Source organism: Leptonychotes weddellii, chromosome 3 (genome assembly GCF_054177405.1).
Source record: "Leptonychotes weddellii isolate Sample4059 chromosome 3, ASM5417740v2, whole genome shotgun sequence".
Taxonomy (NCBI): domain Eukaryota; kingdom Metazoa; phylum Chordata; class Mammalia; order Carnivora; family Phocidae; genus Leptonychotes; species Leptonychotes weddellii.
In genome coordinates this window covers 71,676,665-71,700,355 of record NC_138371.1, presented here as the reverse complement: position 1 = coordinate 71,700,355, position 23,691 = coordinate 71,676,665, and the positions used below count along the sequence as shown (strand labels likewise).

Here is a 23,691-nt window from a genome sequence, read left to right as displayed (position 1 = left end):
TCAGCCATCAGAAAGGATGAATACCCAACTTCTACATCAACATGGATGGGACTGGAGGAGATTATGCTAAGTGAAATAAGTCAAGCAGAGAAAGTCAATTATCATATGGTTTCACTTATTTGTGGAACATAAGGAATAGTATGGAGGATATTAGGAGAAGCAAGGGAAAAATGAAGGGGGGGAATCGGAGGGAGAGATGAACCATGAGAGACTATGGACTCTGAGAAACAAACTGAGGGTTCTAGAGGGGAGGGGGGGAGGGGGATGGGTTAGCCCGATGATGGGTATTAAGGAGGGCACGTATTGATGGAGCACTGGGTGTTATACGAAAACAATGAATTGTGGATCACTACATCAAAAACTAATGATGTATTGTATGGTGACTAACAACATAATAAAATAAAATTAAAAAAAAATAAAGACTAGAAATAGAAGGAATGATAGGGAAATGCCTTTTGCTAAACTCCCTCTGGAGCATATCAAGTTAAGTTCCAGTTAGGCAGAAAATAATGTGTAAAGTAAGTGGATGTGTAGTTCCCTACATCACTGATCTGTATGGCATTGATCTTGGACTGCAGCATCCCTGGAGTGTCAGCCGGTACATTCACATTCGCCTTCTCTCTCTCCCAGGCATCACGATACAATGGCTGGTAAAAAGGAAAAACAAAGGATGGCTGATAAGTAAATAAGTCAATTGCTACATGAATAAAATTACAGGTACAATTAAAGGTTCTCTTTGGATATTCTCAGATATAAATGTAGATCACATTTTGTTTTCATTTGTGCGGATCTTTTTTGTTTTTTTTGTTAAGTTGGCTCCATGTCCAGTGTGGAGCCCAACACGGGGCTTGAACTCACGACCCCAAGATCAAGATCTGAGCTGAGATCAAGAGTCAGATGCTCAACTGACTGAGCCACCCAGGCACCCCTTCGTTTGTGTTTTTACTTAAAAGGTGCCAATAGTGACTTTAACGAGAAGAATATATTGATGTGTGATATAATATAAATAGAAAATGAGTCAGAAATATGGTAGTAAAATGATCTTTTTCATTAATTCACATGTAATTATCTGGCAGGTATTTACATTTCAGGTAGCTATGATAATCCATATCACTAATCAATTCCTGGCTTTCTTGGCCCAAGTAACTATCATAATATCTAATATTGAGGCCACCCCTGGACCTTTCAACTTACCTCATGATTGAAAAGCAATAAAAAGGTGGCAGTTTTGCGATCATAGTATTAACTGGTGGACTTGTATTACAAGCAAGAACTCAAAATGTATTCAAAGTGTGTATCAGAGTCTGTGGAATATAAAGATGCTTACCACACTTATGTCAACCAAAGAGTCATCTAAGTAAGTGAAATATGGATACCGTTACTTGATTGACTCTATGAAATTCTATCTGGATACATGAATGTTCAAGGTTCTAATGCTAGTGTTAGCAATTTAAAGTTCCCAGTCAGAATTCTCATTGAGACTTCTTCAATATGTCCGAATGTATCATCAACCCAGCTTACCTCACTGATCTGTACAGCATTGATCTTTGCCTGGATGACTTCAGGGGTATCAACAATGCTGGTGAATTTGAAGTCCTCAGGTTTTATACGATACAACCTCTCATTCAGGAGATTCTGGGCATTCTTCACTCTCATCACTTCCACAGAACCCTCTGGCAACCATCCTATACCCTTCAACCATTCCAGGTCTGATTTGTACACGTTCTGCATGAAGAAAAGGACCACAGAGTGCACAGGAGTCAAATCTGCCCATGAGAGCACGATGCCAGCAGGCCACACACTCCCTCTATCTAAATCAGCTGGGTGGCCAATCCCATGAAATAGAAGGATCAACATTAAATATTAATATTTGGGTGCTATATCCCTGGCATGCATCGCTGGGAGAAGTTCACAGTATCCTACAGGAACTGGAGCAGGGCTGACAAGGGCCACTTGTGGATGACAGAGAGCAATGTCACATAATTTTGTTTTTATACAAGGTTGAGCTTCTGTGCTCGCCACTTGAAATCTGCCTTTTTTGCTGAGAATAACATCTGTAAGAATTTGGGAGAGTAAGGTCTTTAGATGCATATATAATGAGGAAAAGATATATACTTTTATTTGTATACACTTCTCTATCTATATATAAATATATACACATACATTTTCCCTACATGTGCGGGATAAACTTAAAATGCAACATTTCCTTACGTTCACATTTATTTCTGAAATTTAGATATCCAATCATGCACATGTAATGGGTTAAAACAACTGGGACTGAAATTTTATATCTAATTACAGAATAAGAGAGTGGTTTTTTTTGTCTTAATGCTTAAGGCCTTGCCACATGAGAAGGAATCCTCTATAAGACAGAAAATGTTCACAATAACTCTGCCACCATAAAATGTACAGATTATGTTAAGTTCTACGAAGATTACCACTTAAGTTACGTCCCTAGGGAATACACCATGATGATATACAGAGACACACATCTCCCCAAGAGTCTGATGATAAAATACGCACATCGCTCTGCAGTTCGTAGGCCTTCTTAGCCTGGATCACATCATTCTGATCTGGCAAACATATCCACTGGTGCAGATAATTGCGATAATCAATATCGCTAACCAGGACCTGGCATTTCTTGGCCTGAACAATTGACATCATGTCCAACGGTGTATTGTAAATTCCTTTAGACTTCTCATAAGCTTTCTTGTACTCTCTGTCACTCTGGATCTTGGCAGCATGTATAGACCATACCAATTTGGGGTCATCTTGTAGGGTGCGGAAGCCCACGTGGTGGCCCAGTTGCTTACGGTAACCTTCTTTGTATTTGTACTAAAGTTGTGAAAAATAAGAGAAAAAGACATATGAAAATACTGTAGTAAGAGGATTTTTCATTAAATGTTTCCAGAATATTTTCCTCGCCTTAATAGAAATTTAGCTTAACACTGGCAGTCCTTACAGATTTCAGTTCACTTTAAGGAAAATGGATAGGGCTATTTTAGGTACTTTGATAGAGAACATGAGGAAATCAGGAGGGTAATAGTATGGTGAATAAGAGTAATTACAAAAAATTATAGCTGACATTTACTGAGCAATTACTATATGCCAGACACTATTACAAGTGCTTCAAATATATTGGGTTGATTCATGTGAAATTACTGAATTTTTTAGTTAAAAATAGTTGAGTAATAGCAACTACAATCTCATTTAATCTTCACATCTCTGTGAAGTGCATAATATTATTATCACATATTTCAGATGTGGAAAATAAGACACAATGGGTGTAATCCTGGTCTCGAAGGTTGCCTGGAAAGTGGAACATTAAGTCAGATGGTCCCCCAAGAATACTAACAATACCTCAGGTAGGAAAAAGTGATTTGTGTGGTTTTGGAGACAGATAAAAAAAAAAAAAAGTGTATATTTCACAGGAATGGAAAGCAAGGTCATTGGCTTGAATCAGATGACAACAAAAGGCCTGGGGACAAGAGTTTCCATCTTGCCCACACCTAAGTGTCTTAGGACTAGAGTAAGATAGTGTCTGTTTCTTTTCGATATTTGGATAGCATAGAAAAATTTGGACAAAAGGGAGGGAGAGAGAACTGGGAGTAAGGCAGATACTATAGATTGGCTATTGTTTTTAGAGATAAAAGTGAGAAGTAAGAGGGAAGAAACAGGTGGATACAGGAGATAAAAAACAGAGAAAAACCCAGAGAAAGGGAACAGCGTTGCTTAAAGATTTGGAGCTGGGGGTGGGAGGTAGGGAGCTTGGTAGGATAATTATTTTAACTAAGTTTTTAAATTACTATTAAATGAATTTCAAAAGGTTACTAAGAGCATTACACATAAGCCTCCAGTAAAAAATCTTATATATATATAATGTGTTTTCAGTCCTAAGTCTTTTATGAAATTTTCAACTGTGGTCTATACTTATGGAGAATGTCATAAATATTTGGGGGATTAAATGACACTGGTCAACAATCAAATATATTGATTCCTGAATTTTTCCCAAGAATTCTGCATAGATTCTTCATGCTTTTTTAACTTCTACTTAGAAACAACTTAGAATTATTTATACAAATACCTCATCTATGCTAACCTTAATGTGTTTCATTCCATTTTAATGTTTTTAAACAGAGAAAGTCTTTAGTGAAAAACAAAATGAAATTGTTTACATAGTTTTTTTTTAAAAACCCAATTTTTACAAAATACCCTCCCTATCTGTTGTAAGAAGAGAAAAACCACAAAGAAATAGAGGCTGTACCTCACTGGCGATTTCTCTGGAGGCTTTGGCTTGTTTGATTTCAATGGCATCTGCTCTTAAGTCATAGCCTTTCTGCTTGGTCTCATTCCAGTCTTTCTGGTAAAGTTTCTATTGAGGAAAAACACAGGTTTGTTTACAAAAATTGAAAATAAGTCAATATACTCTAAGTACCCAAAATATGAATCATATGACATAATGTAAATGAAGACAGCATAAGGAAAAACAGTCATTTCTGAGTTTTTCTTCTGATTGTTGGCTATTTCCTTCATGGAGTACAGGATACTTCTGACTAAAATTTTAAAGCTAAACATCTAGATCTACTCAATGTTTGAATATTTATCTTCATCACAATATGGTACACATCTGAAAATACCCCACCATGCAATACGTGGAAACTAAGAATCAACTATGAAGCTAGAAAATCTTCATCAAGGTATCATGTAAGGTCCAGTCAGATTTTTTTTTCTAATGTTGCCTTTTGACTTTTCAGAGGTCCCTGCTAAAGGGATGTGACATAGGTATTTATATATATCTTACTCTTTGAATAGGATTAAAAATTGTCTTTTCGCTTTTCTAATGGCTTTGAAATGTCAAGCAAGACAGTTCTGGATCAATCAAAAACCTATAAAGATAAAAGACTGTTACCTCATACTCCCTCTAGTAAGAGAAATTTAACTAGGGATTTCATTATTCTCAACTAATATATGATGAAACTGAGCTGTGGACATTGGATATAGAACAATGCTTTCAAGATTGAAAGGAGGACCCCAATAGGATTCAGATATCCCAACTCTTTGTTGGATATCCATGGCTCTAAACTCACGTTTAAAAGAGAATTTCCATTCATATTGCATTGGGAATGGAAGCTAAAGAGAAAATGTCTAGCACCAAAAGCTGTATATATCTCTAAGTTAGGTAATTTGTCCATTATACCACACCCCACAAGCTGACATATATTGTCCTATAAAGGCTTTTACACTTCATATTTATGCTACTTACATTGCTGATTTGCAAGGCATTTATATGGGCCTGCAGCATGACTGGCGTGTCAGAAGGAATGCTGATGTTGGTTTTATCTTTATTCCACGCATCATGATATAGTTTCTGTGGAGAGAAGGGAAATATTAATAGTGGATATCTGAAACATTAAGCCTTAGAAATTAAGCTGGAAAAATTTTTTTTTAATGTTTGTGATGGTTTATTATATGTGTTAACTTGGCTAGGCCACAGTACCCAGATATTTAGTCAGACATCATTATACATGTTTCTGTGAAGGTAGGTTTTAGATGAGATTAACATTTTTATCAGTAGACTTTGGTAAAGCAGACTACACTCTGTAATGTGGCTGGGTCTTGTCCAATGAGCTAAAGGCCTTAATAGAAAAAAGACTGACCTCCGCAGAGCAAGAAGGAACTTTGTCAGCAGACCATCTTTGGACTTGAACTGCGACTCTCCTGTAGGTCTCCAGGCTACTCTGAGTTTATAGACTTGCCAGCCTCCATAATCATATGGCCCAATTCCATAAAATTAAATCTCTTTGTATGTGTGTGTGTATGCACAGATAGATGCAGTCTACAGATCTACCTACATCTCTCTCATATGCATATATAAGCACACATATATACATGTACATACATATATCTATATCTATACATATCCCCTACTGGCTCTATTTCTCTGGAGAACCCTGACCAATACAACATCATACCATTTAAAATGCAGCATTATGCTACAGGTTTTAGCATTTAATAGGAGTTAAAGAAATATCTGTTCTACTTTGGCCTTTACCAAACTGGCCAACAGATTGTTAGAGTTGCTCCCATCACTCCAAGTCCTCCAAGAGGAACAGCCCACATGCTCGGTTTGGGTGGCATCATGTGAGAACAGAGTCCCGCAAAAGGCATGCTTGGTAACAGGATGGTTCTCACCTCACTTATTTGCAGAGAATTGGCTTTTGCCAGGACAACGTCTGGTGTGTCAACAATGGAAGTGAACTTCAAGGCTTCTGGCGGCGTTCTATAAAGTCTTTCATTCACCAGGCCTTGAGCATTCTTCACCCTGTTCATTTCTACAGAGTCTTCTGGCATCCAGCCGATGCCACGCAGCCACTCCAGGTCCGCCTTATACACACTCTACAAAGATGTGAGATAGAAATTATGTCCATGGTTAGACACACCATCTCTTAATTGCAAAGTAAAGTCCGTGGGAGCGAGGGGTTGATAAGCACAGGAGATGGGGTTTCCGAAAAAGTAGGACCTGAGATTTTATGGGACTCAGGGGTTTTAATATCAATGGCAGAGTCATCTGTAAAAACATACTTACATATTCTAGCTGTGAAGAGTGATAAAGTTGTAATAATGCTGAATTTCATGATAATCATTTGATACTTCCAAAAAACTACAGAACTAACAACACTTTTAAAGGAAATTTTGTTGAAGCTCATTCCATTTTAATCCTACAATAATTGACTGTAGAAAACTCTGTTTAGTGTATTGGATATAGTATAATAGTGGCAGTTTAAAAATATTCAGATAATTTATGTTTGTCTGCAATATATTTTCACTGCCAGAAAGTACAGATGACATGACGAAAAAAGTCTGCAATCTAGGCCAGGGAATAAAGTACATGGCCTAAGTTGGGTTCTTCATCTATATTCTTTGATTCCTAGGACATAACTCCTGACTATGGATTATGTATTAGACAATGTGAGTGGTGCCCTCTTGGGGGTATGCAGTGCATAATCCACGAGTCTATCCACAGAGGTGTCCATCGAGGCACTGCCTAGACAATAAATAAATCTATGTCCTCTCATTCCATCTCTCCCCAAGTTTGTGTTACGTACATCGCTCTGCAGTTCATAGGCCTTCTTTGCTTGGATAATGTCATTTTGATCAGGTAAGCATGTCCAGTGATGCAGGTGATTTCGATAATCAATGTCACTGACCAAAGTCTGACATTGTTTGGCCATCACGATGCCTAACATGTCCACCGGGCTACTGAATTTGGTCTTCCACTTCTGGAATTCCTTCTTGTACTCCCTTTCACTTTGAATCTTCCCTGCATGTATGGCACACATAATCTTGGGGTCATCTTCAATGCTCCGGGCTCCAATGTGGTGGCCTTTCTGTCTCTCGTACGCTTCTTTGTATTTGTACTAAAAGGAGAGAAATAGAGCCTTAGAAAACCAGTTTTAAGACCACATGCATGCTGACAACTATGGAAAACGTGAACACTCACAAGCAAATGGGTAAGAATTTCATATGGCAAACATTTTGGCATCTCCTAATAATTTTAAAACTCTTTTACACTCTCATAACTGTAGCATATTCATATATCTTCACTGGTGCAGCCCTTCTAGCTACAATTCCAAACTGTGCTATTCTTCTCTGTGACAACAAGGGACAAAGTCTTAGAAAGTAGGAAGCAGGAGTGGGGGATACATGTGGAAACAATTGTGAAATGTGGCCCACCAGCTTCACAGTGGCCATTCAGCAATGTGACACCAAAGGGGGTTGGATGGAGGGGACTTACATCACTGGCAATGTCCCTTGAGGCTTTGGCACTTTTGATGGAAATAGCATCAGCCCTCAGATCATAGTCCTTCATCTTTGATTCATCCCATCCCTTGGTGTAAAGTTTCTAGGCAGAGGATAATACACAACAGAAAGATAAAAATGTTTTGGAAAAGTTAATAGGCCAATTCCAGACAGGAAAGTGTAAGGTGGAAAAAGTATTTTAATGAATCCTAGAAAGGCTTAAGAGACAATCAGGAAACCTCTTACTTGGCTGATATTGGCAGAATTGCTCTTGGCCAGTAGGATTTCTGGGGTGTCCGGCATCACGTGGATGGAGGCTTTGTCAGCATTCCAAGCTTCTGTGTATAAATACTATGGGGGAAGTGAGATAAAACCCTTTGTTAAAGCCCATACATTACAGTTATTTTCAAATTTAACACATTTTGCGGTTAAAAAAAAAAGCCCTTTTAAGACTATTCAGAGGTGAGGGAAGCAAAAGGGTACTGGGGATATTGAAACATGACAATATTTAAATATTTAAACTGCCATATGATAGCTTCATTGCTAATATGAAGTGATATAATGGCCTCAATTATTAACTCTTTTCTTCCAGTGAATCTCAAAGCCTACTCATAGGAACTCCAAGGATGGAACCTGGTTATAGAATTATGATATAGTAGAAATCCTAGACTTCAGAGTTAATCCCAAATTCAAACCCAACTCCACTATGCCCAAGCTGTATAATCTTGAGAAAGGTACATAATGCCTTATACTCCTCATTTCTAAGAGGGGAATAATCATATTTTTGCTGAGTGCTTTTTGAAGATTCACCATAATATATGTAAAATGCCTGAGTCACAGTAAGCACTCAACAGATTTTATGGTGTTTCCTATTCTTATTATCACTGCTGTGCTAGGTATGGTACAAAATAGAATTTCTAGAGAGTTTTAATACTTCAAGCTTTGGAGTTTGCTATCTGAGAGTCGACTTCCTATTCTGCACTGAGCACCCAATCTCACTACCTGAATGTTTGGCAGATGTCCAAGCAGGTGTGGAAGAAGTCAGGTAAGTTCAATTCAATCTAAAGTGTGCATATTAAGGACCTATCTGTTGGATAAAGACTGAGCCCAGTATCAATACACAGATTGCTAGAACTCCGGAAAAAAGAAGTGATTATCTATCTTGTGTAAGGGTACTGAAAGCAACAGTAGCAGCTCACTTTCTGGAGTAGATTTCCACAACTGAATATGGAAGAGCAAACCAAGCAACTAATTTGAGTTGCTCACTGGCACTGCTATAAACACCGTGTTTCCCAGACTTCAGAACAAAATGCTAAATGGCTGTATATTCCTTACAGGATGCAGAAAGAGAAGTCAATGGTGTGAGTCTGCTCTGCCTAGGAGAATGTACAGGGAAAAGTAACGGATCGATGGATGTTTCCACGTCACTGCTCAGAAGAGTATGTGCATTACTCTAGAGAAATTGTCCTATGCTTCCTCATGCACAGAGAATGAGGGGATACAGTGCGAAGAAGCACATGCAAGCCCAACTAGAAATCAAATAGAGGCTCTGTTGAAGGCCTGCATGAAAATCAGGCCCATTATATCTCCTTTCTCTGGAAACCCTTGAGGGCATTTCTCACTTTATGAGCCAAGTCCATGGAAGGTATGACTCAGGAAATGGAAACCGTTGGATACTCACCTTGCTCATCGTCAGGGCATTATTCTTGGCGAGGACAATCTCTGGGGTGTCTGTAATGCATGTGAATTGGAGCTGGTCTGCCGGCTGGCGGTACTTCCTTTCACTCAGGATTTCTCCAGCTCTCTTCACCTTCTCCACCTCTACAGAGCCAATGGGCACCCATCCAATGCCTCTCAGCCACTCGAGATCAGCCTTGTAAATAGCCTGAAAATGAAATAATGTCAAGTATTACCTCGACAGCCTGGTGTCTGATCTTAATTGAGCAGAGAAACAATGTATAATGCTGAATCTGACTTGTGTGAATTTCTGGGAAGACCCACAAAACTGACTGACTTTGGTGCAGTGGCTAGCCAAACACTTTGTCCCTGAAGGGAGCCAATGTTTGCTGGTTTAGACTCCTAAAATCTGTGCTCACTTTGGCAACACATATACTAAAGACTCGTAAAATCTAATAATATGCAATTTCATTGATGCAAACCCATTTTAAGGAAATCAGTGACTGCCACCTGACTGGAAGTATTTATTCTCTGATTTGATCGCCTGTTCCTCCTTGTGCGGGAATAATACTCTATCAGAATACAGTTTGTTCCCATCCCATGGGGCAGTGGCCTTCACAGCCAGCCACATATCATAAAGGTGAACACTACTAGCTGATCACATGTTGAATTAATGTGTTTTCTGGGGATAGCAAAAAGGGCATCTTTCTTCATGTGATTCTATATACATGCTTCTAAACCAAAGAGTACATGTATTTTTACTCTTATTTATCTTATCCTCAATCCCCTTCCTTGTGTTATAATTTAAGTAAAAAAAGATATTTTATCTCTTCCTCATTTTTCTTCTTTGAATTTAAATTGGCTAACGGAGAACTTTTCTCATAAGTAAAGGTAACAGTTCTTTTTATTTGTATGGCTTTGGGGGAAGACTCTTTTTTACAATGCCATTGTGTTTATCATTCCTCCAAAAGTCACTCCTTGTCAGAAACTGATCAAAAAAAAAAAAAGGAGCTACTATGCCAATGAGGTAGCATTTGAGTCCCAAGGACAATCTACTGGCTGACAACAGAGCTATTGTTTTCAGCTTCTTAGAAAAATTGTCTCAATATGTACAGTTCATTCTTAAACTTCCTTGCACAAGTAATAGGTATTTCTTTTTAAGTTAAGCAGTCAGAAAAATGATAATGCAATCAATTCATTTGGAAAATTAGGTTGTGTTAAACCAGCAATCCTGAACCTGGCATCAACGAACTTGAATGGAAAAATATTATATCTTTATTTTTATTAACCTCTAATTGAAATACAGCATTTCTTTCGATTATAAGTATAGGCTACAGATCATAGCAGCATTAGCACTATATGAGACTTTGTCAGCAATAAAGATCACAAATATTTTCATATCCTATTACAGTTGTTGCAGTCATCCTGAAATATTTATGCTCATTACTTTTTTGAAATTAAACTAGTTATTACACCCAGTGCTAGATCTTTTATTTAATGTGTTAAAAAAGTATACATATTACTACATCATAGATTCAGTTTAGTATTTTCATAACCATATTTCGATGTGATCAATTTCTTCTGAAACATATATCCTGCATTTTATGCATTTCACGGCATTGTCTCGAGAAGCTGTCCCTAGTCTCACAGGACTGCCAAAAGATTCCATGGCACAAAAAAAGTTAGAACCCCTTTAAATAAATCTTTTAAACATGTGCTGATGTGGTCAGCACCAATGAAGTAATCTGTCACATGGACCTGTTCTATCCCTGAAAGGGAAAAAAAAGTAATTCACCTAATAAAACCCTCATCTCCTCCTCCTAAGGGAAGGTGATCTTGTCTGAAACAATCCTTTCCTTTCTTTTGCTAATAACTTCCTTGTCCTACCCTCCTTCCTATAAAAACTTTCCATTTTTTTTTACAACTTTTTTTTTTTTTTTTAAAGATTTTATTTATTTATTTGAGAGAGAGAATGAGAGACAGCACGAGAGGGAAGAGGGTCAGAGGGAGAAGCAGACCCCCTGCCGAGCAGGGAGCCCGATGCGGGACTCGATCCCGGGACTCCAGGATCATGACCTGAGCCGAAGGCAGTCGCTTAACCAACTGAGCCACCCAGGCGCCCTTTTTTTTACAACTCTTTGGAGTTACCTTCTACTTGCTGTATGGATTGCTGCCCCATTCATGAACTGCTTAATAAAGCCATTTAAATCTTCAAATTAACATAATAGAAATAAACACATGCTGATGAATATTAGACCCACTCACATCACTCTGAAGGTCATATGCCTTCCGGGCCTGAATGATGTCATTCTGATCAGGCAGACACATCCATTCATGTAGGGGATGTTTGTAGTCTATGTCACTGACTAAGGTCTGACACTTCTTGGCCAGCACCAACCCCAGCATGTCCACTGGGCTGCTGAACTTGGTCTTCCATTTCTCAAAGTCTTTCTTGTACTCCCTGTCACTCTGGATCTTGGCCACATGGATCGACCACATTATCTTGGGGTCATCTTCAACATTCCGGGCTCCAATGTGGTGGCCAAGCTGTTTGCGGTAGCCTTCCTTGTACTTGTACTGAAAAAAGTAAAGGGATATGAGTCTAATGATAAGAACATCTCATTTATATAACATTTTATAATTTCATACACACATTATTTCTTTGGATTTTTCCTTTCCTAGTGTGAAAGAGAAAGGTTAATATCATCAACCCCATTTTATAAAGTAGAAACCTAAAGCCTAGAAGGGTTTTAGGTGATTTGTTCAAGATGACATCACAAAGTAGGTGAGAGCTACTAGTTCTTAATATTCTTCCCTATTAAACTGCACTACCTACTTTACATTTGATTGCTTAACAAGTAAAGATAAAATATCTTGTACAATCTAAAAGAACATCTACTTAAAGATGTGGCTATTTTTTTCCTAAAAATGTGTTGTTAAGGACATTTTAGAATATATCTCTTATAATTAGAATTAATACTGAATGCCCTGATTGAGAGAATGGGCTACATTTAGATAATCTCACCAGAAAATATCTTCCTTATTAGCCTGTTATATCTTTGAACTTTCACCAGGAGAGTCATGCATTGGGTTAACATTCTATACTTTTAAAATTCAAGAATAATATGTATGGTCTGTTTTACCATGAGATGATCATAGTGTGGGCTCTTCTAGAAAACGTTTTGATAATAGAAGGAATGAAGTGTAAATCTAAGGCATGGGGTCCCTCCAGAAGAAGGAAAGCCTGAATTTGGGTCCTAAGGAGCCCTGGTACAAAATGAGGGCACTAGATACCCTCAAGAGATGTTTCTCATGAGAAGGGAAGGGCTCCAGAGAAGGGACAAGTGGATGCTGAGAAAAAGCTTTGCTTACTTCCAATTTCTCCTTACAACCAGTCAGGGGCATCTTGATAGGAGAACCTCACTAAAAGTTACAAAGAATGAAACAAAACTCTAAAACGCATCCATCATCTGGTCTTACTTTAATGCCAGAATAAATGGACAGAAGTAGTAGGAAAGAATTCACATTTTTACTGGCTGACTTACATGTGCTGTCAGTGTTTCTACAAACATCTGCATCAATTGCTGCTCAACTTCTGAGGCTCAAAAATATGAACCCATTTTTAATGTCTATAAAACACTCATTCTTAAAGACTATCCTTCTATCCCTGACTGATTAACAGGTATAATGGACACAGTATCTCGTGGTTTTGTTTTTTATTTGCAACTTTGTACATGGGGGCAATCATTACATGAAATTGAGACTTGTAGAGACAACCAAAATTCTGGCAAGAAAAATTATAAAAGCTGCCATTTGGGAACATCTTTGAGTAAGAAATGCCTCTTCCAAAAACATCAACTTACATCACTAGCAATATCTCTTGAAGCCTTGGCTGCCTGGATTGGGATGGCATCCAAACGCAAGTCATAGCCTTCCTTCCTAGACTCTTCCAAAGCAAGTTTATAGAGTTTCTGTAGAAAAGAGAATCATTAATCATTACTCCTTTCATAAAAGATAAAGCTGTTTACTATTAGATTTTCCCCGTCCTCATTTAAACTATAGAAAGAAATCCACAAAATCAAGTACGAGGGCGGGCTTCTACAAAACTGCTTCATAGGTGCCTAAGGACTTTAAGGCACATGTTCTAAACTTTGGGATTCTACTCATTGCTCAATTTCAAGAAAAAAAATCGGGGGGAGGGGAGGAAGGTCAGCATGTGGTTGCCAAAATTCTCTTTTGCCAAATAAGCACATTTAAAAAAAATTTTTACTTTCACCATAATATAAAAGAAAGGCCATCTTAAAGGGAGAAAGAATAAGGACATTATTTTCCAATTGAATATATTTGGATTTAAGAAAAACTCAATGTATTGTATTTATTTTTTCTCATTTTGCTATGGAGTATCATCACAGACATGATCAATCTGTAGAGTAGGCTTTCAGAATAATTGCCCTGATGAAAGTGCTGGTCCTGAAAGAGATGCCTAGAAAAATGCTTGCAAAGAACATTAAATGGTAACCAGAACATTACTGAAGCAGCAAAATAATACAGGGCATGATAACCACTGGGTTCCAATACCTCACCTGCCTGCTAAATAACTGTTCAATCAAGTAATGACTTGATACCCACACTGACCTGTAGGGGAAGGCAGTAGGAATATGATTCCCATTGAAGTATTTCTCCATAAGCGTTCCATTCCCTGATATCCTGTTGCTAAAAGGCTGGTCTATACTGTGGACCTACCACACAGGCCAAAATTGAATCAAGAGAGAACTCTTTTCTACCAATTTATAAGTTAGTTGAAACATTTTACTAAGGAAATAGTTACAACAGCTCATTTTTGCCTTACTGTTCATTATGTGATCAACAGTTCACTCACATCACTGCAGTTTATGCGGTTGAGTTTGGCGAGCATGATTTCTGGTGTATCTGGCATGACGTGGATCGTTTTCTTATCATTGTCCCAGGCTTCGGTATATAAGTGCTGTGGGAAAAAAAAAAAGGTGAGAAAAATTATTTTGGCATTCATTTTTCTTTCGACTATGTGCCACTCACCTCTCCTCTAAACAAAGTAGAAGAAAAATGACTGAAGTTGCATAAATTCCTACTTTTCATGTAGATAAATCACTATTTCCAAGAGTATGTAGCTTACTAGTTTACTATTTCACTGACTCCGTTATTACCATTCCTTATTAAAATTCTTTAGCAATTCTGGAAAGTATAATTGGGTTGCGGTATTTAAACTCTGCAATTACGAAATAATTACAGCACATAGTACTTTTAATAGTTTAGTATCTTGAAGTATTATTGACTATGGTATTATAATGGAAAAATCATTTTGAAAGGTATCCTAAATCCTAAAGGAATTTTAGGAATGCAATAACATGTCAGATTTTTTTTTTTACCTTTTTCTATGGTGAATTCCTCAATCTAACAGTGAGGAGTAAAAACTCACCTTACTCATATTCATAGCATTGCTCTTTGCCAGAACCTGCTCTGGAGTGTCAGTTATGCTGGTAAATTTCAGTGTCTCTGGACGCTGACGGTAGATATTATCACTCAGTATCTCCATGGCCCTCTTGGCTTTAACAACTTCCACGGAACCAATCGGAACCCAGCCAATGCCTCTCAACCATTCAAGGTCTGACTTATATAAATTCTGCAAATCAGCGGATAAGAAACATATTTACTAATTCAAACTTCAGATTCGTAGTTACAAAATGGCTAAAGAAATACCAAAGTACGGAGGAACAGATAAAGCTCCCAGCCTAGCTGATCACTCATTCACAAGCATTACTGAATCCTGAGAATAATTTTTTTCCCTGAGCATTTTTTGGTACAGAGGATTATACCAAGAATGATGAAAGAAGTTTTGTAAAAAGTAGAAGACACCCATGCTTGAGGGTATTACAGGATTTTAACACAAAAGCAGAGCTTCTTTAGCTTTGGAAAATGCACTCTAATAGCTTCCAAGAAGACCCCACACTCAGGCCAATGCTGTGAGTGTTGCAGTCACAAAACCTCTTGCCTTTTTTTTTTTTTTTAAGGCAAAAGAGGTGAAATTCAATTATAGTAATGAGTTTCAACCTGCAGTAATGCTAACCTTCGTAAATCACACTCTTGACTTGCATTTTTTAAATTGTGATATAATTAACATGTAACAACATATTAGTTTCAAGTGCACCACATGATGATTCAGTATATGTATATATTGTAAAATGATCACCACAAGAAGTCTAGTTAACATCCATCACCACACATAGCTACATTTTGTGTGTGTAATAAGAACTTTAAAAACATCTTTTTCTCCACCTTCAAAATCACGAAACGTCAAGTGTGTAACGTGGTGTTGTAAAGATAATATATTAGATATTACCCTAATTATTCATTTTATTTTACTCTCAATAGTGCATGCTAACTGTTTTTAAGAATTAGATGACCAGTTTTGAAAAAGACAGGAATATTTTAGTATTTTCCTGTCAGTAGGTATAAAATATGTTTATTAAAATAACAGCATAATATACTTCTGTTCCTACTTCTTCCTCCCTCCACACCCACATGTTTCTACCTCTTCAGCCAAAAATGTGCAGCCATATATTTTTGGGAACTCAGTTTTATCTAATTCATGCAAAGGAAGCCTGAATCACCAGGAAGAAATATACCTGTATATAATCACCAATATATATTTTATTTCCTCTTTTACATATGACTTTTGGGGAAGAAAAACTGAAATAAACTGTAGTGCTTTCCGTGGGAAACTCTTTTTAAACATTTAATCATATGTTGTTTAAAATATACAAATACATTCCAGTCCACTGGCATTAGTAAAAAGCCAGGGACACGTCTTAGATCTGCTTTTAACGTGCAGAACCAGCCTCAGGGGTACTCACGTCGCTCTGGAGGTCATAAGCTTTCCGAGCCTGGATGATGTCATTCTGGTCGGGCAGGCAGGTCCACTCATGCAGAGGATGTCTATAGTCCACATCACTGACCAAGGTCTGACACTGCTTGGCCAGAACGATACCAAGCATGTCCACCGGGCTGCTGTACCTGGTCTTGTATTTCTCAAATTCTTTCTTGTACTCACGGTCACTCTGCACTTTGGCAATGTGCAGAGACCACATTATCTTGGGGTCGTCATGTACTGCTCGGGCACCAATGTGGTGACCCAACTGCTTACGATAAGCTTCTTTATATTTGTACTGAAAGAGAGAAACCAGTGAATAAGGAGGGAGCACCAAGGGCTATTTCCTGTCATTGTTTTTGTGATGAGGCTTTTCTCTGAAATCCTTAAGACATTAGGGGGGTTTCAGGGTGCCTGGGTGACTCAGTCGGTTAAGTAGCTGCCTTCAGCTCAGGTCATAATCTCATGGGTCCTGGGGTCAAGGCCCCCGTCATCGGGCTCCTTGCTCAGTAGGGAGTCTGCTTCTACCTCTGCCTCTCCCCGCACCCTCACTCATGCTCACTCTCTCTCAAATAAATAAAAGATATTAGGGGAGTTTTATCACGTGCTGCTGAGATGCCACACACTGGAAAATGCTTACTCCCAACAAAGAGGATGTTGTACTCATTTGCACATTTCCATAGAATCATACCACAACGATCCCTTTATATTATGGTAAAAAAATTTATGTTGATAAAAAGTGATTAAAAAGTGAACTTTGAAAAAGTGAGTTGAATTACAGTGATAAACAGTGTCTCAGAAGTCGGTCATGTGGGTGGACTCAACTGAGAGGTTCATTAATCTTTTTTTCTAGGGCATTCTGAGAAACAAGTTCCTCTGAACAAATAATCTGGAAGAGGTAGTTTAAAAATAGGCAATTTTTGTTGTTTTAATAGGTACAAAGTTTCAATTTTGCAAAATGAAAAAGTTCTGGGAGTCTGTTGTACAATAGTGAGAATACACTTAACACTGCTGAACTATACACTTGAACATGGTTAAGACAGTAAATTTTATGTGTTTTTTTAATCATGATTAAAAAGAAAAACCTACAAAAATGGACAATTTGCTACTATTTGGATTAAAATTGAAGTTGTCCAGGAATCTGAGGTCTTCATTTTCAGGGTAAAGGAAAATTGATTTTATGGCCCCTCAGCAAGGACACATAGCTTTTCTGCTATCCTCTGTCCTTCCTCAAGTCATGGGGGGAGAACTCTGTAAAAGCCTGCTTTCCTGGCATCTTTGTCTTGAGTGTATCCTGAGAAGAGCTTATAAGGTTTTATGAGAAGCTCAACAGATGTCTATCTAGCTTTAATCGAGGTACTCAATCTTATTAAGCAAAGACCAAAGGACAAGAGTCAATAGAACCACATTTCAGGCAAGGCTTTGTCTCTATGATGCTTGTGATCTTGGGCAGGTTACCTACTGTCAAATCCTCAATTTATTTGCCTACACAATGAAGCAGGTAAGATGGGAGACTACAGATCCATGGATGACTACAGAGACTTCCAGCTATGATCCCCTGTACAGGGCCTTGGCATGTCGGTAGCAAAGGGAAGGATGTGATCAGCTCTTACGTCACTGGCAATGTCCCGGGAGGCCTTGGCAGCCACGATAGGAATGGCATCACTTCTCAAGTCATAGCCTTCTTTCTTGGCTTCTTCCATGGCCTGGCGATAGAAGTTCTGAGGAAAGAAGTAATGGTTTTTAGATATAGTACTCACTTGTACTCTAAAAATGTATTTTTGTCAAAAGAAGACTACTTTGGATGCAGAACTAACTGCACTAATATGTTAAATCTTTTTAAAAAATCTCTTTCTTTTACTTTCTATTTATGCAAGCCATTTAAGGTGAAATTTTACATTCAGCAGGTTTTAACATTGCAAGTTCTCTTACACAAATCCTTATAGATTTTAGACACCACGTCAATAGCTTTCAAATGGGTTGGATTGTTCAGCACTTGCTCTTCTCATGAAACAACCAAGAAATGTTGATTTATTTAACTCCAAATTTGAATCAGAAACAATTTTATTAGCACAGAATATGGGTACGTAATAATGCACAATACCTACCACTATGCGTACATATGCAAAATCGAGCAGTGCTGAACTAAGGGTAATCTGCTGTTCTTGAGTGTTTTTGTTAATATTGATTTGCTCCCTATTCATTTGTCAACTGCTAGAAACTGCTAGCAGACACAGGAATAGCAGGTACCAAGGATTTATGAGTTGAAAGCACAAAATTGATAAAATTATATTTGATTTTTTTTTTTGCAAATTGGAAAAACCACCCCACCCTGTTCAGTTTCTGTGGCAGGACAGATACACACAGAAAGTGGAACACAGCTGTTCCATGGGAACACAGTTTGAGAACCAGTGCATTACACAAATCATCTATACTGGAGGTGGTCAGCCTTTTTTACTTGTGAGCCACCTATAGGAATTTTGACCAATCCTGTATCATGTTAAAATAAAATTTTAAATAATTGCTAATATTGTTTTTTAATCAAAACATAAGTAAAAATATACATTTTGATAATTTTTAAACATAAAAAGTAAAAATTATTGCATCTCTTAATGCTATTTTTGTGATTTATAGGAACTCATGGTACCTTGATTGAAAAGGTTTTGGTGGACATTAATGAATTAAATTGTCTGGCACAGTTTTTTTTTTTTTTAATACTCTCAGGCATGCATCACATTAATGCACAGGTATGCCTTCCTTTCTTCTCTTTTTAGAAATAAAATCTTTATAAAATCTTACCTAGTTCAATATCTTAATGTATGTCTTAATATTTAAAAATGTGTATTTTCCTTATTTTGAAAAATTTCAAACCTATAGAAAAGTTTTAAGAATAGTACAATGAACAGCCAGCTACCCATTTATTAACGTTTTTGCCATATTTACTTTGTCTTTCTCTTGTGTGTGTGTATGTGTGGTATGTATATTTCTTATTTTCAATAATAACCAATTGGGAGTAAGTTGTGGACATCATGACTTTTATTAAATTTGGGAAGTTTAATATTGACACAATACTGCTAAGAGATAGTGAATACTCAAATGTCACCAACTGTCCCAGTAATGTCCTTTATAGCAATATTGCTTTTCTACCTAAAATCCAATTCAGGAGCATGAGTGGCATTTGGCTGTCTCATCTATTTCTAGGCCTTTAATCTGTGCTTTTTGTTTTAAAGTAAAAGAAGCGTGACTAAGAAAGAAGTGGACACCACTTTAACGCAGGGGCCCTTCCAGGCGGATAACTTAGAAGGGTCTTAGGGAAGTGGAAGCTATGCTAAGTGATCTGCTTAAACCAATGCAAGCCAGCATACCCATTGGAAAGACTTTGTGTTACACCTCAAGGACACCTAAAGTTTGAAGGTAGCTCATCTTTATGCCTCCAGAGACATAGTTCTTAAACTGGTCTATGATGGAGTAACTTAATCCTTAATTTCAGTTTCCCCCCTTTCCTCTATTAAGAGAGTTACTGAGTCAAAGAAAGCAGTCACAGAACCCATTGATAGTTCTAGAAAAAGGATCTGGAAATCACTTATGGTTTTAAGGGCAAACAATGACCTTGATTCTTTAGGGCTTTATCTTTCTTCCTACTTTACAATGTTCTGTATTTTGTCATTGTATAAGGCTGTATGAAGACAAAATTTTAAATGTAAGGAAAGGCTTTAAATAGTGTGGCAGAAATAATGAAAACTAATTTGCTTCATTATTATGCACCATTCTCATGTTATATTGAATTAAAAATGCTGGAACAGTATCTGAATTTTAAATATGATGCAGAGGTGCTTAATTTTTAAATGACTTAAGCATCCCATAAGGAAGCTACTCTATGTTTTTAATGTAGATTATTAATATGTGACAAATTACATTCTTCCCAAGATAAGATTTTACAAGGAAAAGCTAAGGTGAAAATAAGAATAAATTTGATACATTTGAGATAAAATCCCAAGGGCATTTGGACTTCTTAAAAATTCCTGGAAATGTTTGTTTTATAACTGGAGAGTCAAATAGCTCCTCTAATGGATTTTTCCTTGGAGGATGCTGTCCTTATGCATAAGTGGAAAAAATGTGTCTAAATCATCTCATGTCTTCAGGCCAGACAGATTTATTTCATTCTTTCAATATTTGAAAAAGATGCAGGGTTTCAAAAAAGAGAATACTTCTGGTTACCATCAAGACGTTTTAAAGCTTGTTTGATAAGTTATTTACCCAAGAGAACTAGAACAGGTAAATGAGCATTTAAGAGAAAAAAAGTAAAATGTGGTTGCTTTTTTTTTTTTTTTGGTTTATATTTATTGAGCTAAGTATGGAATGAAGGTACCAGTTGGGTTGAGAAAAACTCAGGAGAGCTATTCTGAAATCTAATCTTCAGGAGACAGCCTTTAGGAAATTAACATGCTCATGTAATTTTAAAGAGAATAAATCCAGCTGAAAATTGTAGAAATAAAAGCCCAATTTCCTTTTAGTCTGAAAAAAAAAAAAACCTTGACCAAACAAACAAAAAAAACACCTATCTCATCTGACCTAATTTTAACAAAAGGGAAAGGCTTAAAAGATCATAACAGTTTGGGATAGGAACTAATTTCATCTGTGTGGGGTGAGACAGACCTCTTGGGAAAAGCTAAACCAACAGAGAAGCTCTGTGGCCAAGAGAAAAACTGCTCATTCAAATTGCCAAGGGCAATCAAATACTTATGATCAGGCTTGTCCTCTGGTCTATTTAATAATGCTGGAGGAAGGGAAATTGTATCCTCTTCATTTCACTTGTGATGGTTACTTGATACAGCATGCCTCTTCTTTAGGGACACATTATTATAATAAGAAGTAGTTAATACAGATAGAAGAATGAATACGGTCAAGTCTTGAAAATGAGTACTTAATTTTCCAATGTTCTCAAACTGAAAAGTCCCTCCTTTTTTTTTTTTTTAAATGAAGAACACAAACATGTAAGAAATCATTCACTTCTTGAATAAACCAGATAATTGTTGACTTTGGCAAGTACAATTGGGCAAGAAGCTGTTTCTGCAGCAATATTTCTGGGTTGCCAAATATGTGATGATAAGTTTGGTGAGGCGGGAGATAACATATAAAAAGTATATTTTATTGTCCTCAATTTTGAAATGGATGGATTTGAGAATTCTCATTTCAGTTCTTGTAAATAAACTTCAAGTTATTTTGAGCACATTACATAGATCTAATAATGCATGGTAACTTGAGTGTAAAGGGAAGAAATTAAAGTTTATTAAGCATCTATTTTGTGCCAGGCTCTAAGCTGGGCATATTATATACAACCTTACTTAGTCACCACAAAAATTTTTCAAGATATGTATTTTTATCCCATTTCACAGGTGAGATAACTGAAGAAAAACTCACAGAATACTGAAGTACTAATCTGATAAACAGCAATTATTTTAAAATTAAAATTATAAGTTTCAATCATTAATAGTTGAGAGGTTTTTTTCTCCTGACATAGAAACATTTTTGTATTTCTCTATTTCTGTATCTTTTTATCTATCTACCTCTTGATAGATGGCACATATATTCAGGGTAGGGTGATGGGCATAAAAAGACAAAACTAAGCTAATTGGTGTACATGAGAATTAAATCCAGAATTCTAAATTTACTATATCAGCAAAAAATCAATGTGTTCAGATCAAGAAACCAAAACAAACGGTCTTACCTCACTATAATTTATTTTATTTTGTCTTGCTAACATAATTTCAGGTGTATCAGGCATGATGTGGACTTGGGTCTTGTCTTTGTCCCAGGCTTCTGTATATAAGTGCTGTGAATGATAAAAAGGGTAATGAATGAGAAAAACAATGTTTGTTGTAAATAGGAGTCTCTAGTTTAGAGATCATGACAAAGTTGAAAGCTAGCCTCCTATCTATGCTGTGTGCTATATGCCAATACTCTCCGATCTCTTTGAAATTACAAGATACTTATTGTCACTAAATATAAACATAGACTAAGATATGAAAAGAAAACGTGTGTTTTTTGTTACATGATCACCTCCAATTAAATTACAAGCAAGTATTTTCCAAGCATATACACATATCCCTATGTGCTGTGGCTACATTAAATTCTTCCCATGGTTTTGTTTGTTTGTTGTTTATGAACTGCAAAGGTAACTGGATATGCCGTCTCCAGATTTCTTTTTGATAAATTATGGAGATTTGCATTTGACTTGTTTGTTTTATACTCACCTAGATAAGTACCCAACAAGAAAGAAACCTTGATATCAAACCATATATTACTCTCTTTGATTCAAACAAGTTGACCACCAAACAGCTATCCTATTCTTTGGCTATTTCACAAGAGATGTCAAAGCAGAAATTCCCACATACATTTTTGGAATCCTGATGTAACTGAATAGAGAATGCAATCAAATCACTAAACACAATATGGCAATTGGATAAAATGAAAAACACTAAATTAACCATAGATATTCTCAAGGACGTATGGTCCCATTTTAGTTTCCCCCCAATTGGGGGCTCACCTTGCTCATATTGAGGGCATTGCTCTTGGCCAGCACCTGTTCCAGGGTATCAGGCACACTGGTGAACTTCAGCTTGTCCGGGGGCTGGCGGTAGATGTTGTCACTCAGTATCTCTGCAGCTCTCTTGCACTTGACCACATCCACAGACCCAATGGGAACCCAGCCGATGCCTTTCAGCCACTGGAGATCTGATTTGTAAATGTTCTGGTGAGATCAAACACAAAAGCAAGCCTTACTTAAGCTGTTGACACTTGATTTAAAAAAATGAAAGAAAAAGACTGAAAAACTTCAATAGCCAAACTTCATGTCTATGTCTTTTCAAATATGAAGCCCAATTAGATATAGCTTGGTGGTATCATGTTCTCTCTAAAAGAAAAGTAAGGCTCAGTCAATGAGAGGCAAAGAGAAAAAGTGTTATTACTTCTGAGGGTTCGACCTAAATTCTAGACCATTATTTATGTATCACCGTGTATTAACTATCATAAGCATGGTCACCAGTGGTATATAATGGGTCCTGGTACTCACGTCACTCTGGAGGTCATAGGCCTTGCGAGCATGGATGATATCATTCTGGTCAGGAAGGCACGTCCACTCATGCAGGACGTTCTTATAGTCCACGTCACTGACTAAGGTCTGGCACTTCTTGGCCAGGACCACCCCCAACATGTCCACTGGGCTGCTGAATTTGGTCTTCCACTTCTCAAAGTCCTTCTTGTACTCCCTGTCACTCTGGATCTTGGCCACATGCATGGACCACATTATC

The 23,691-nt window shown here is 37.2% G+C and overlaps 1 protein-coding gene across 1 annotated transcript in view; it reads right to left on the bottom strand.

Annotated features, from left to right (window-relative positions):
• NEB (nebulin) overlaps positions 1-23,691 on the bottom strand; it is a 198,037-nt gene that overhangs the window by 84,300 nt on the left and 90,046 nt on the right. The window contains exons 66-83 of the mRNA XM_081815483.1: positions 22,929-23,132; positions 22,110-22,214; positions 17,995-18,102; positions 16,368-16,679; positions 14,933-15,136; positions 14,357-14,461; positions 13,341-13,448; positions 11,743-12,054; positions 9,482-9,685; positions 8,047-8,151; positions 7,796-7,903; positions 7,107-7,418; positions 6,193-6,396; positions 5,264-5,368; positions 4,265-4,372; positions 2,524-2,835; positions 1,522-1,725; positions 543-647 (exon numbers count right to left, since the gene is read on the bottom strand). Coding sequence (XP_081671609.1) covers positions 543-647; positions 1,522-1,725; positions 2,524-2,835; positions 4,265-4,372; positions 5,264-5,368; positions 6,193-6,396; positions 7,107-7,418; positions 7,796-7,903; positions 8,047-8,151; positions 9,482-9,685; positions 11,743-12,054; positions 13,341-13,448; positions 14,357-14,461; positions 14,933-15,136; positions 16,368-16,679; positions 17,995-18,102; positions 22,110-22,214; positions 22,929-23,132 — 3,225 coding nt within the window. The remainder of the gene's footprint in view (positions 1-542; positions 648-1,521; positions 1,726-2,523; positions 2,836-4,264; positions 4,373-5,263; positions 5,369-6,192; positions 6,397-7,106; positions 7,419-7,795; positions 7,904-8,046; positions 8,152-9,481; positions 9,686-11,742; positions 12,055-13,340; positions 13,449-14,356; positions 14,462-14,932; positions 15,137-16,367; positions 16,680-17,994; positions 18,103-22,109; positions 22,215-22,928; positions 23,133-23,691) is intronic.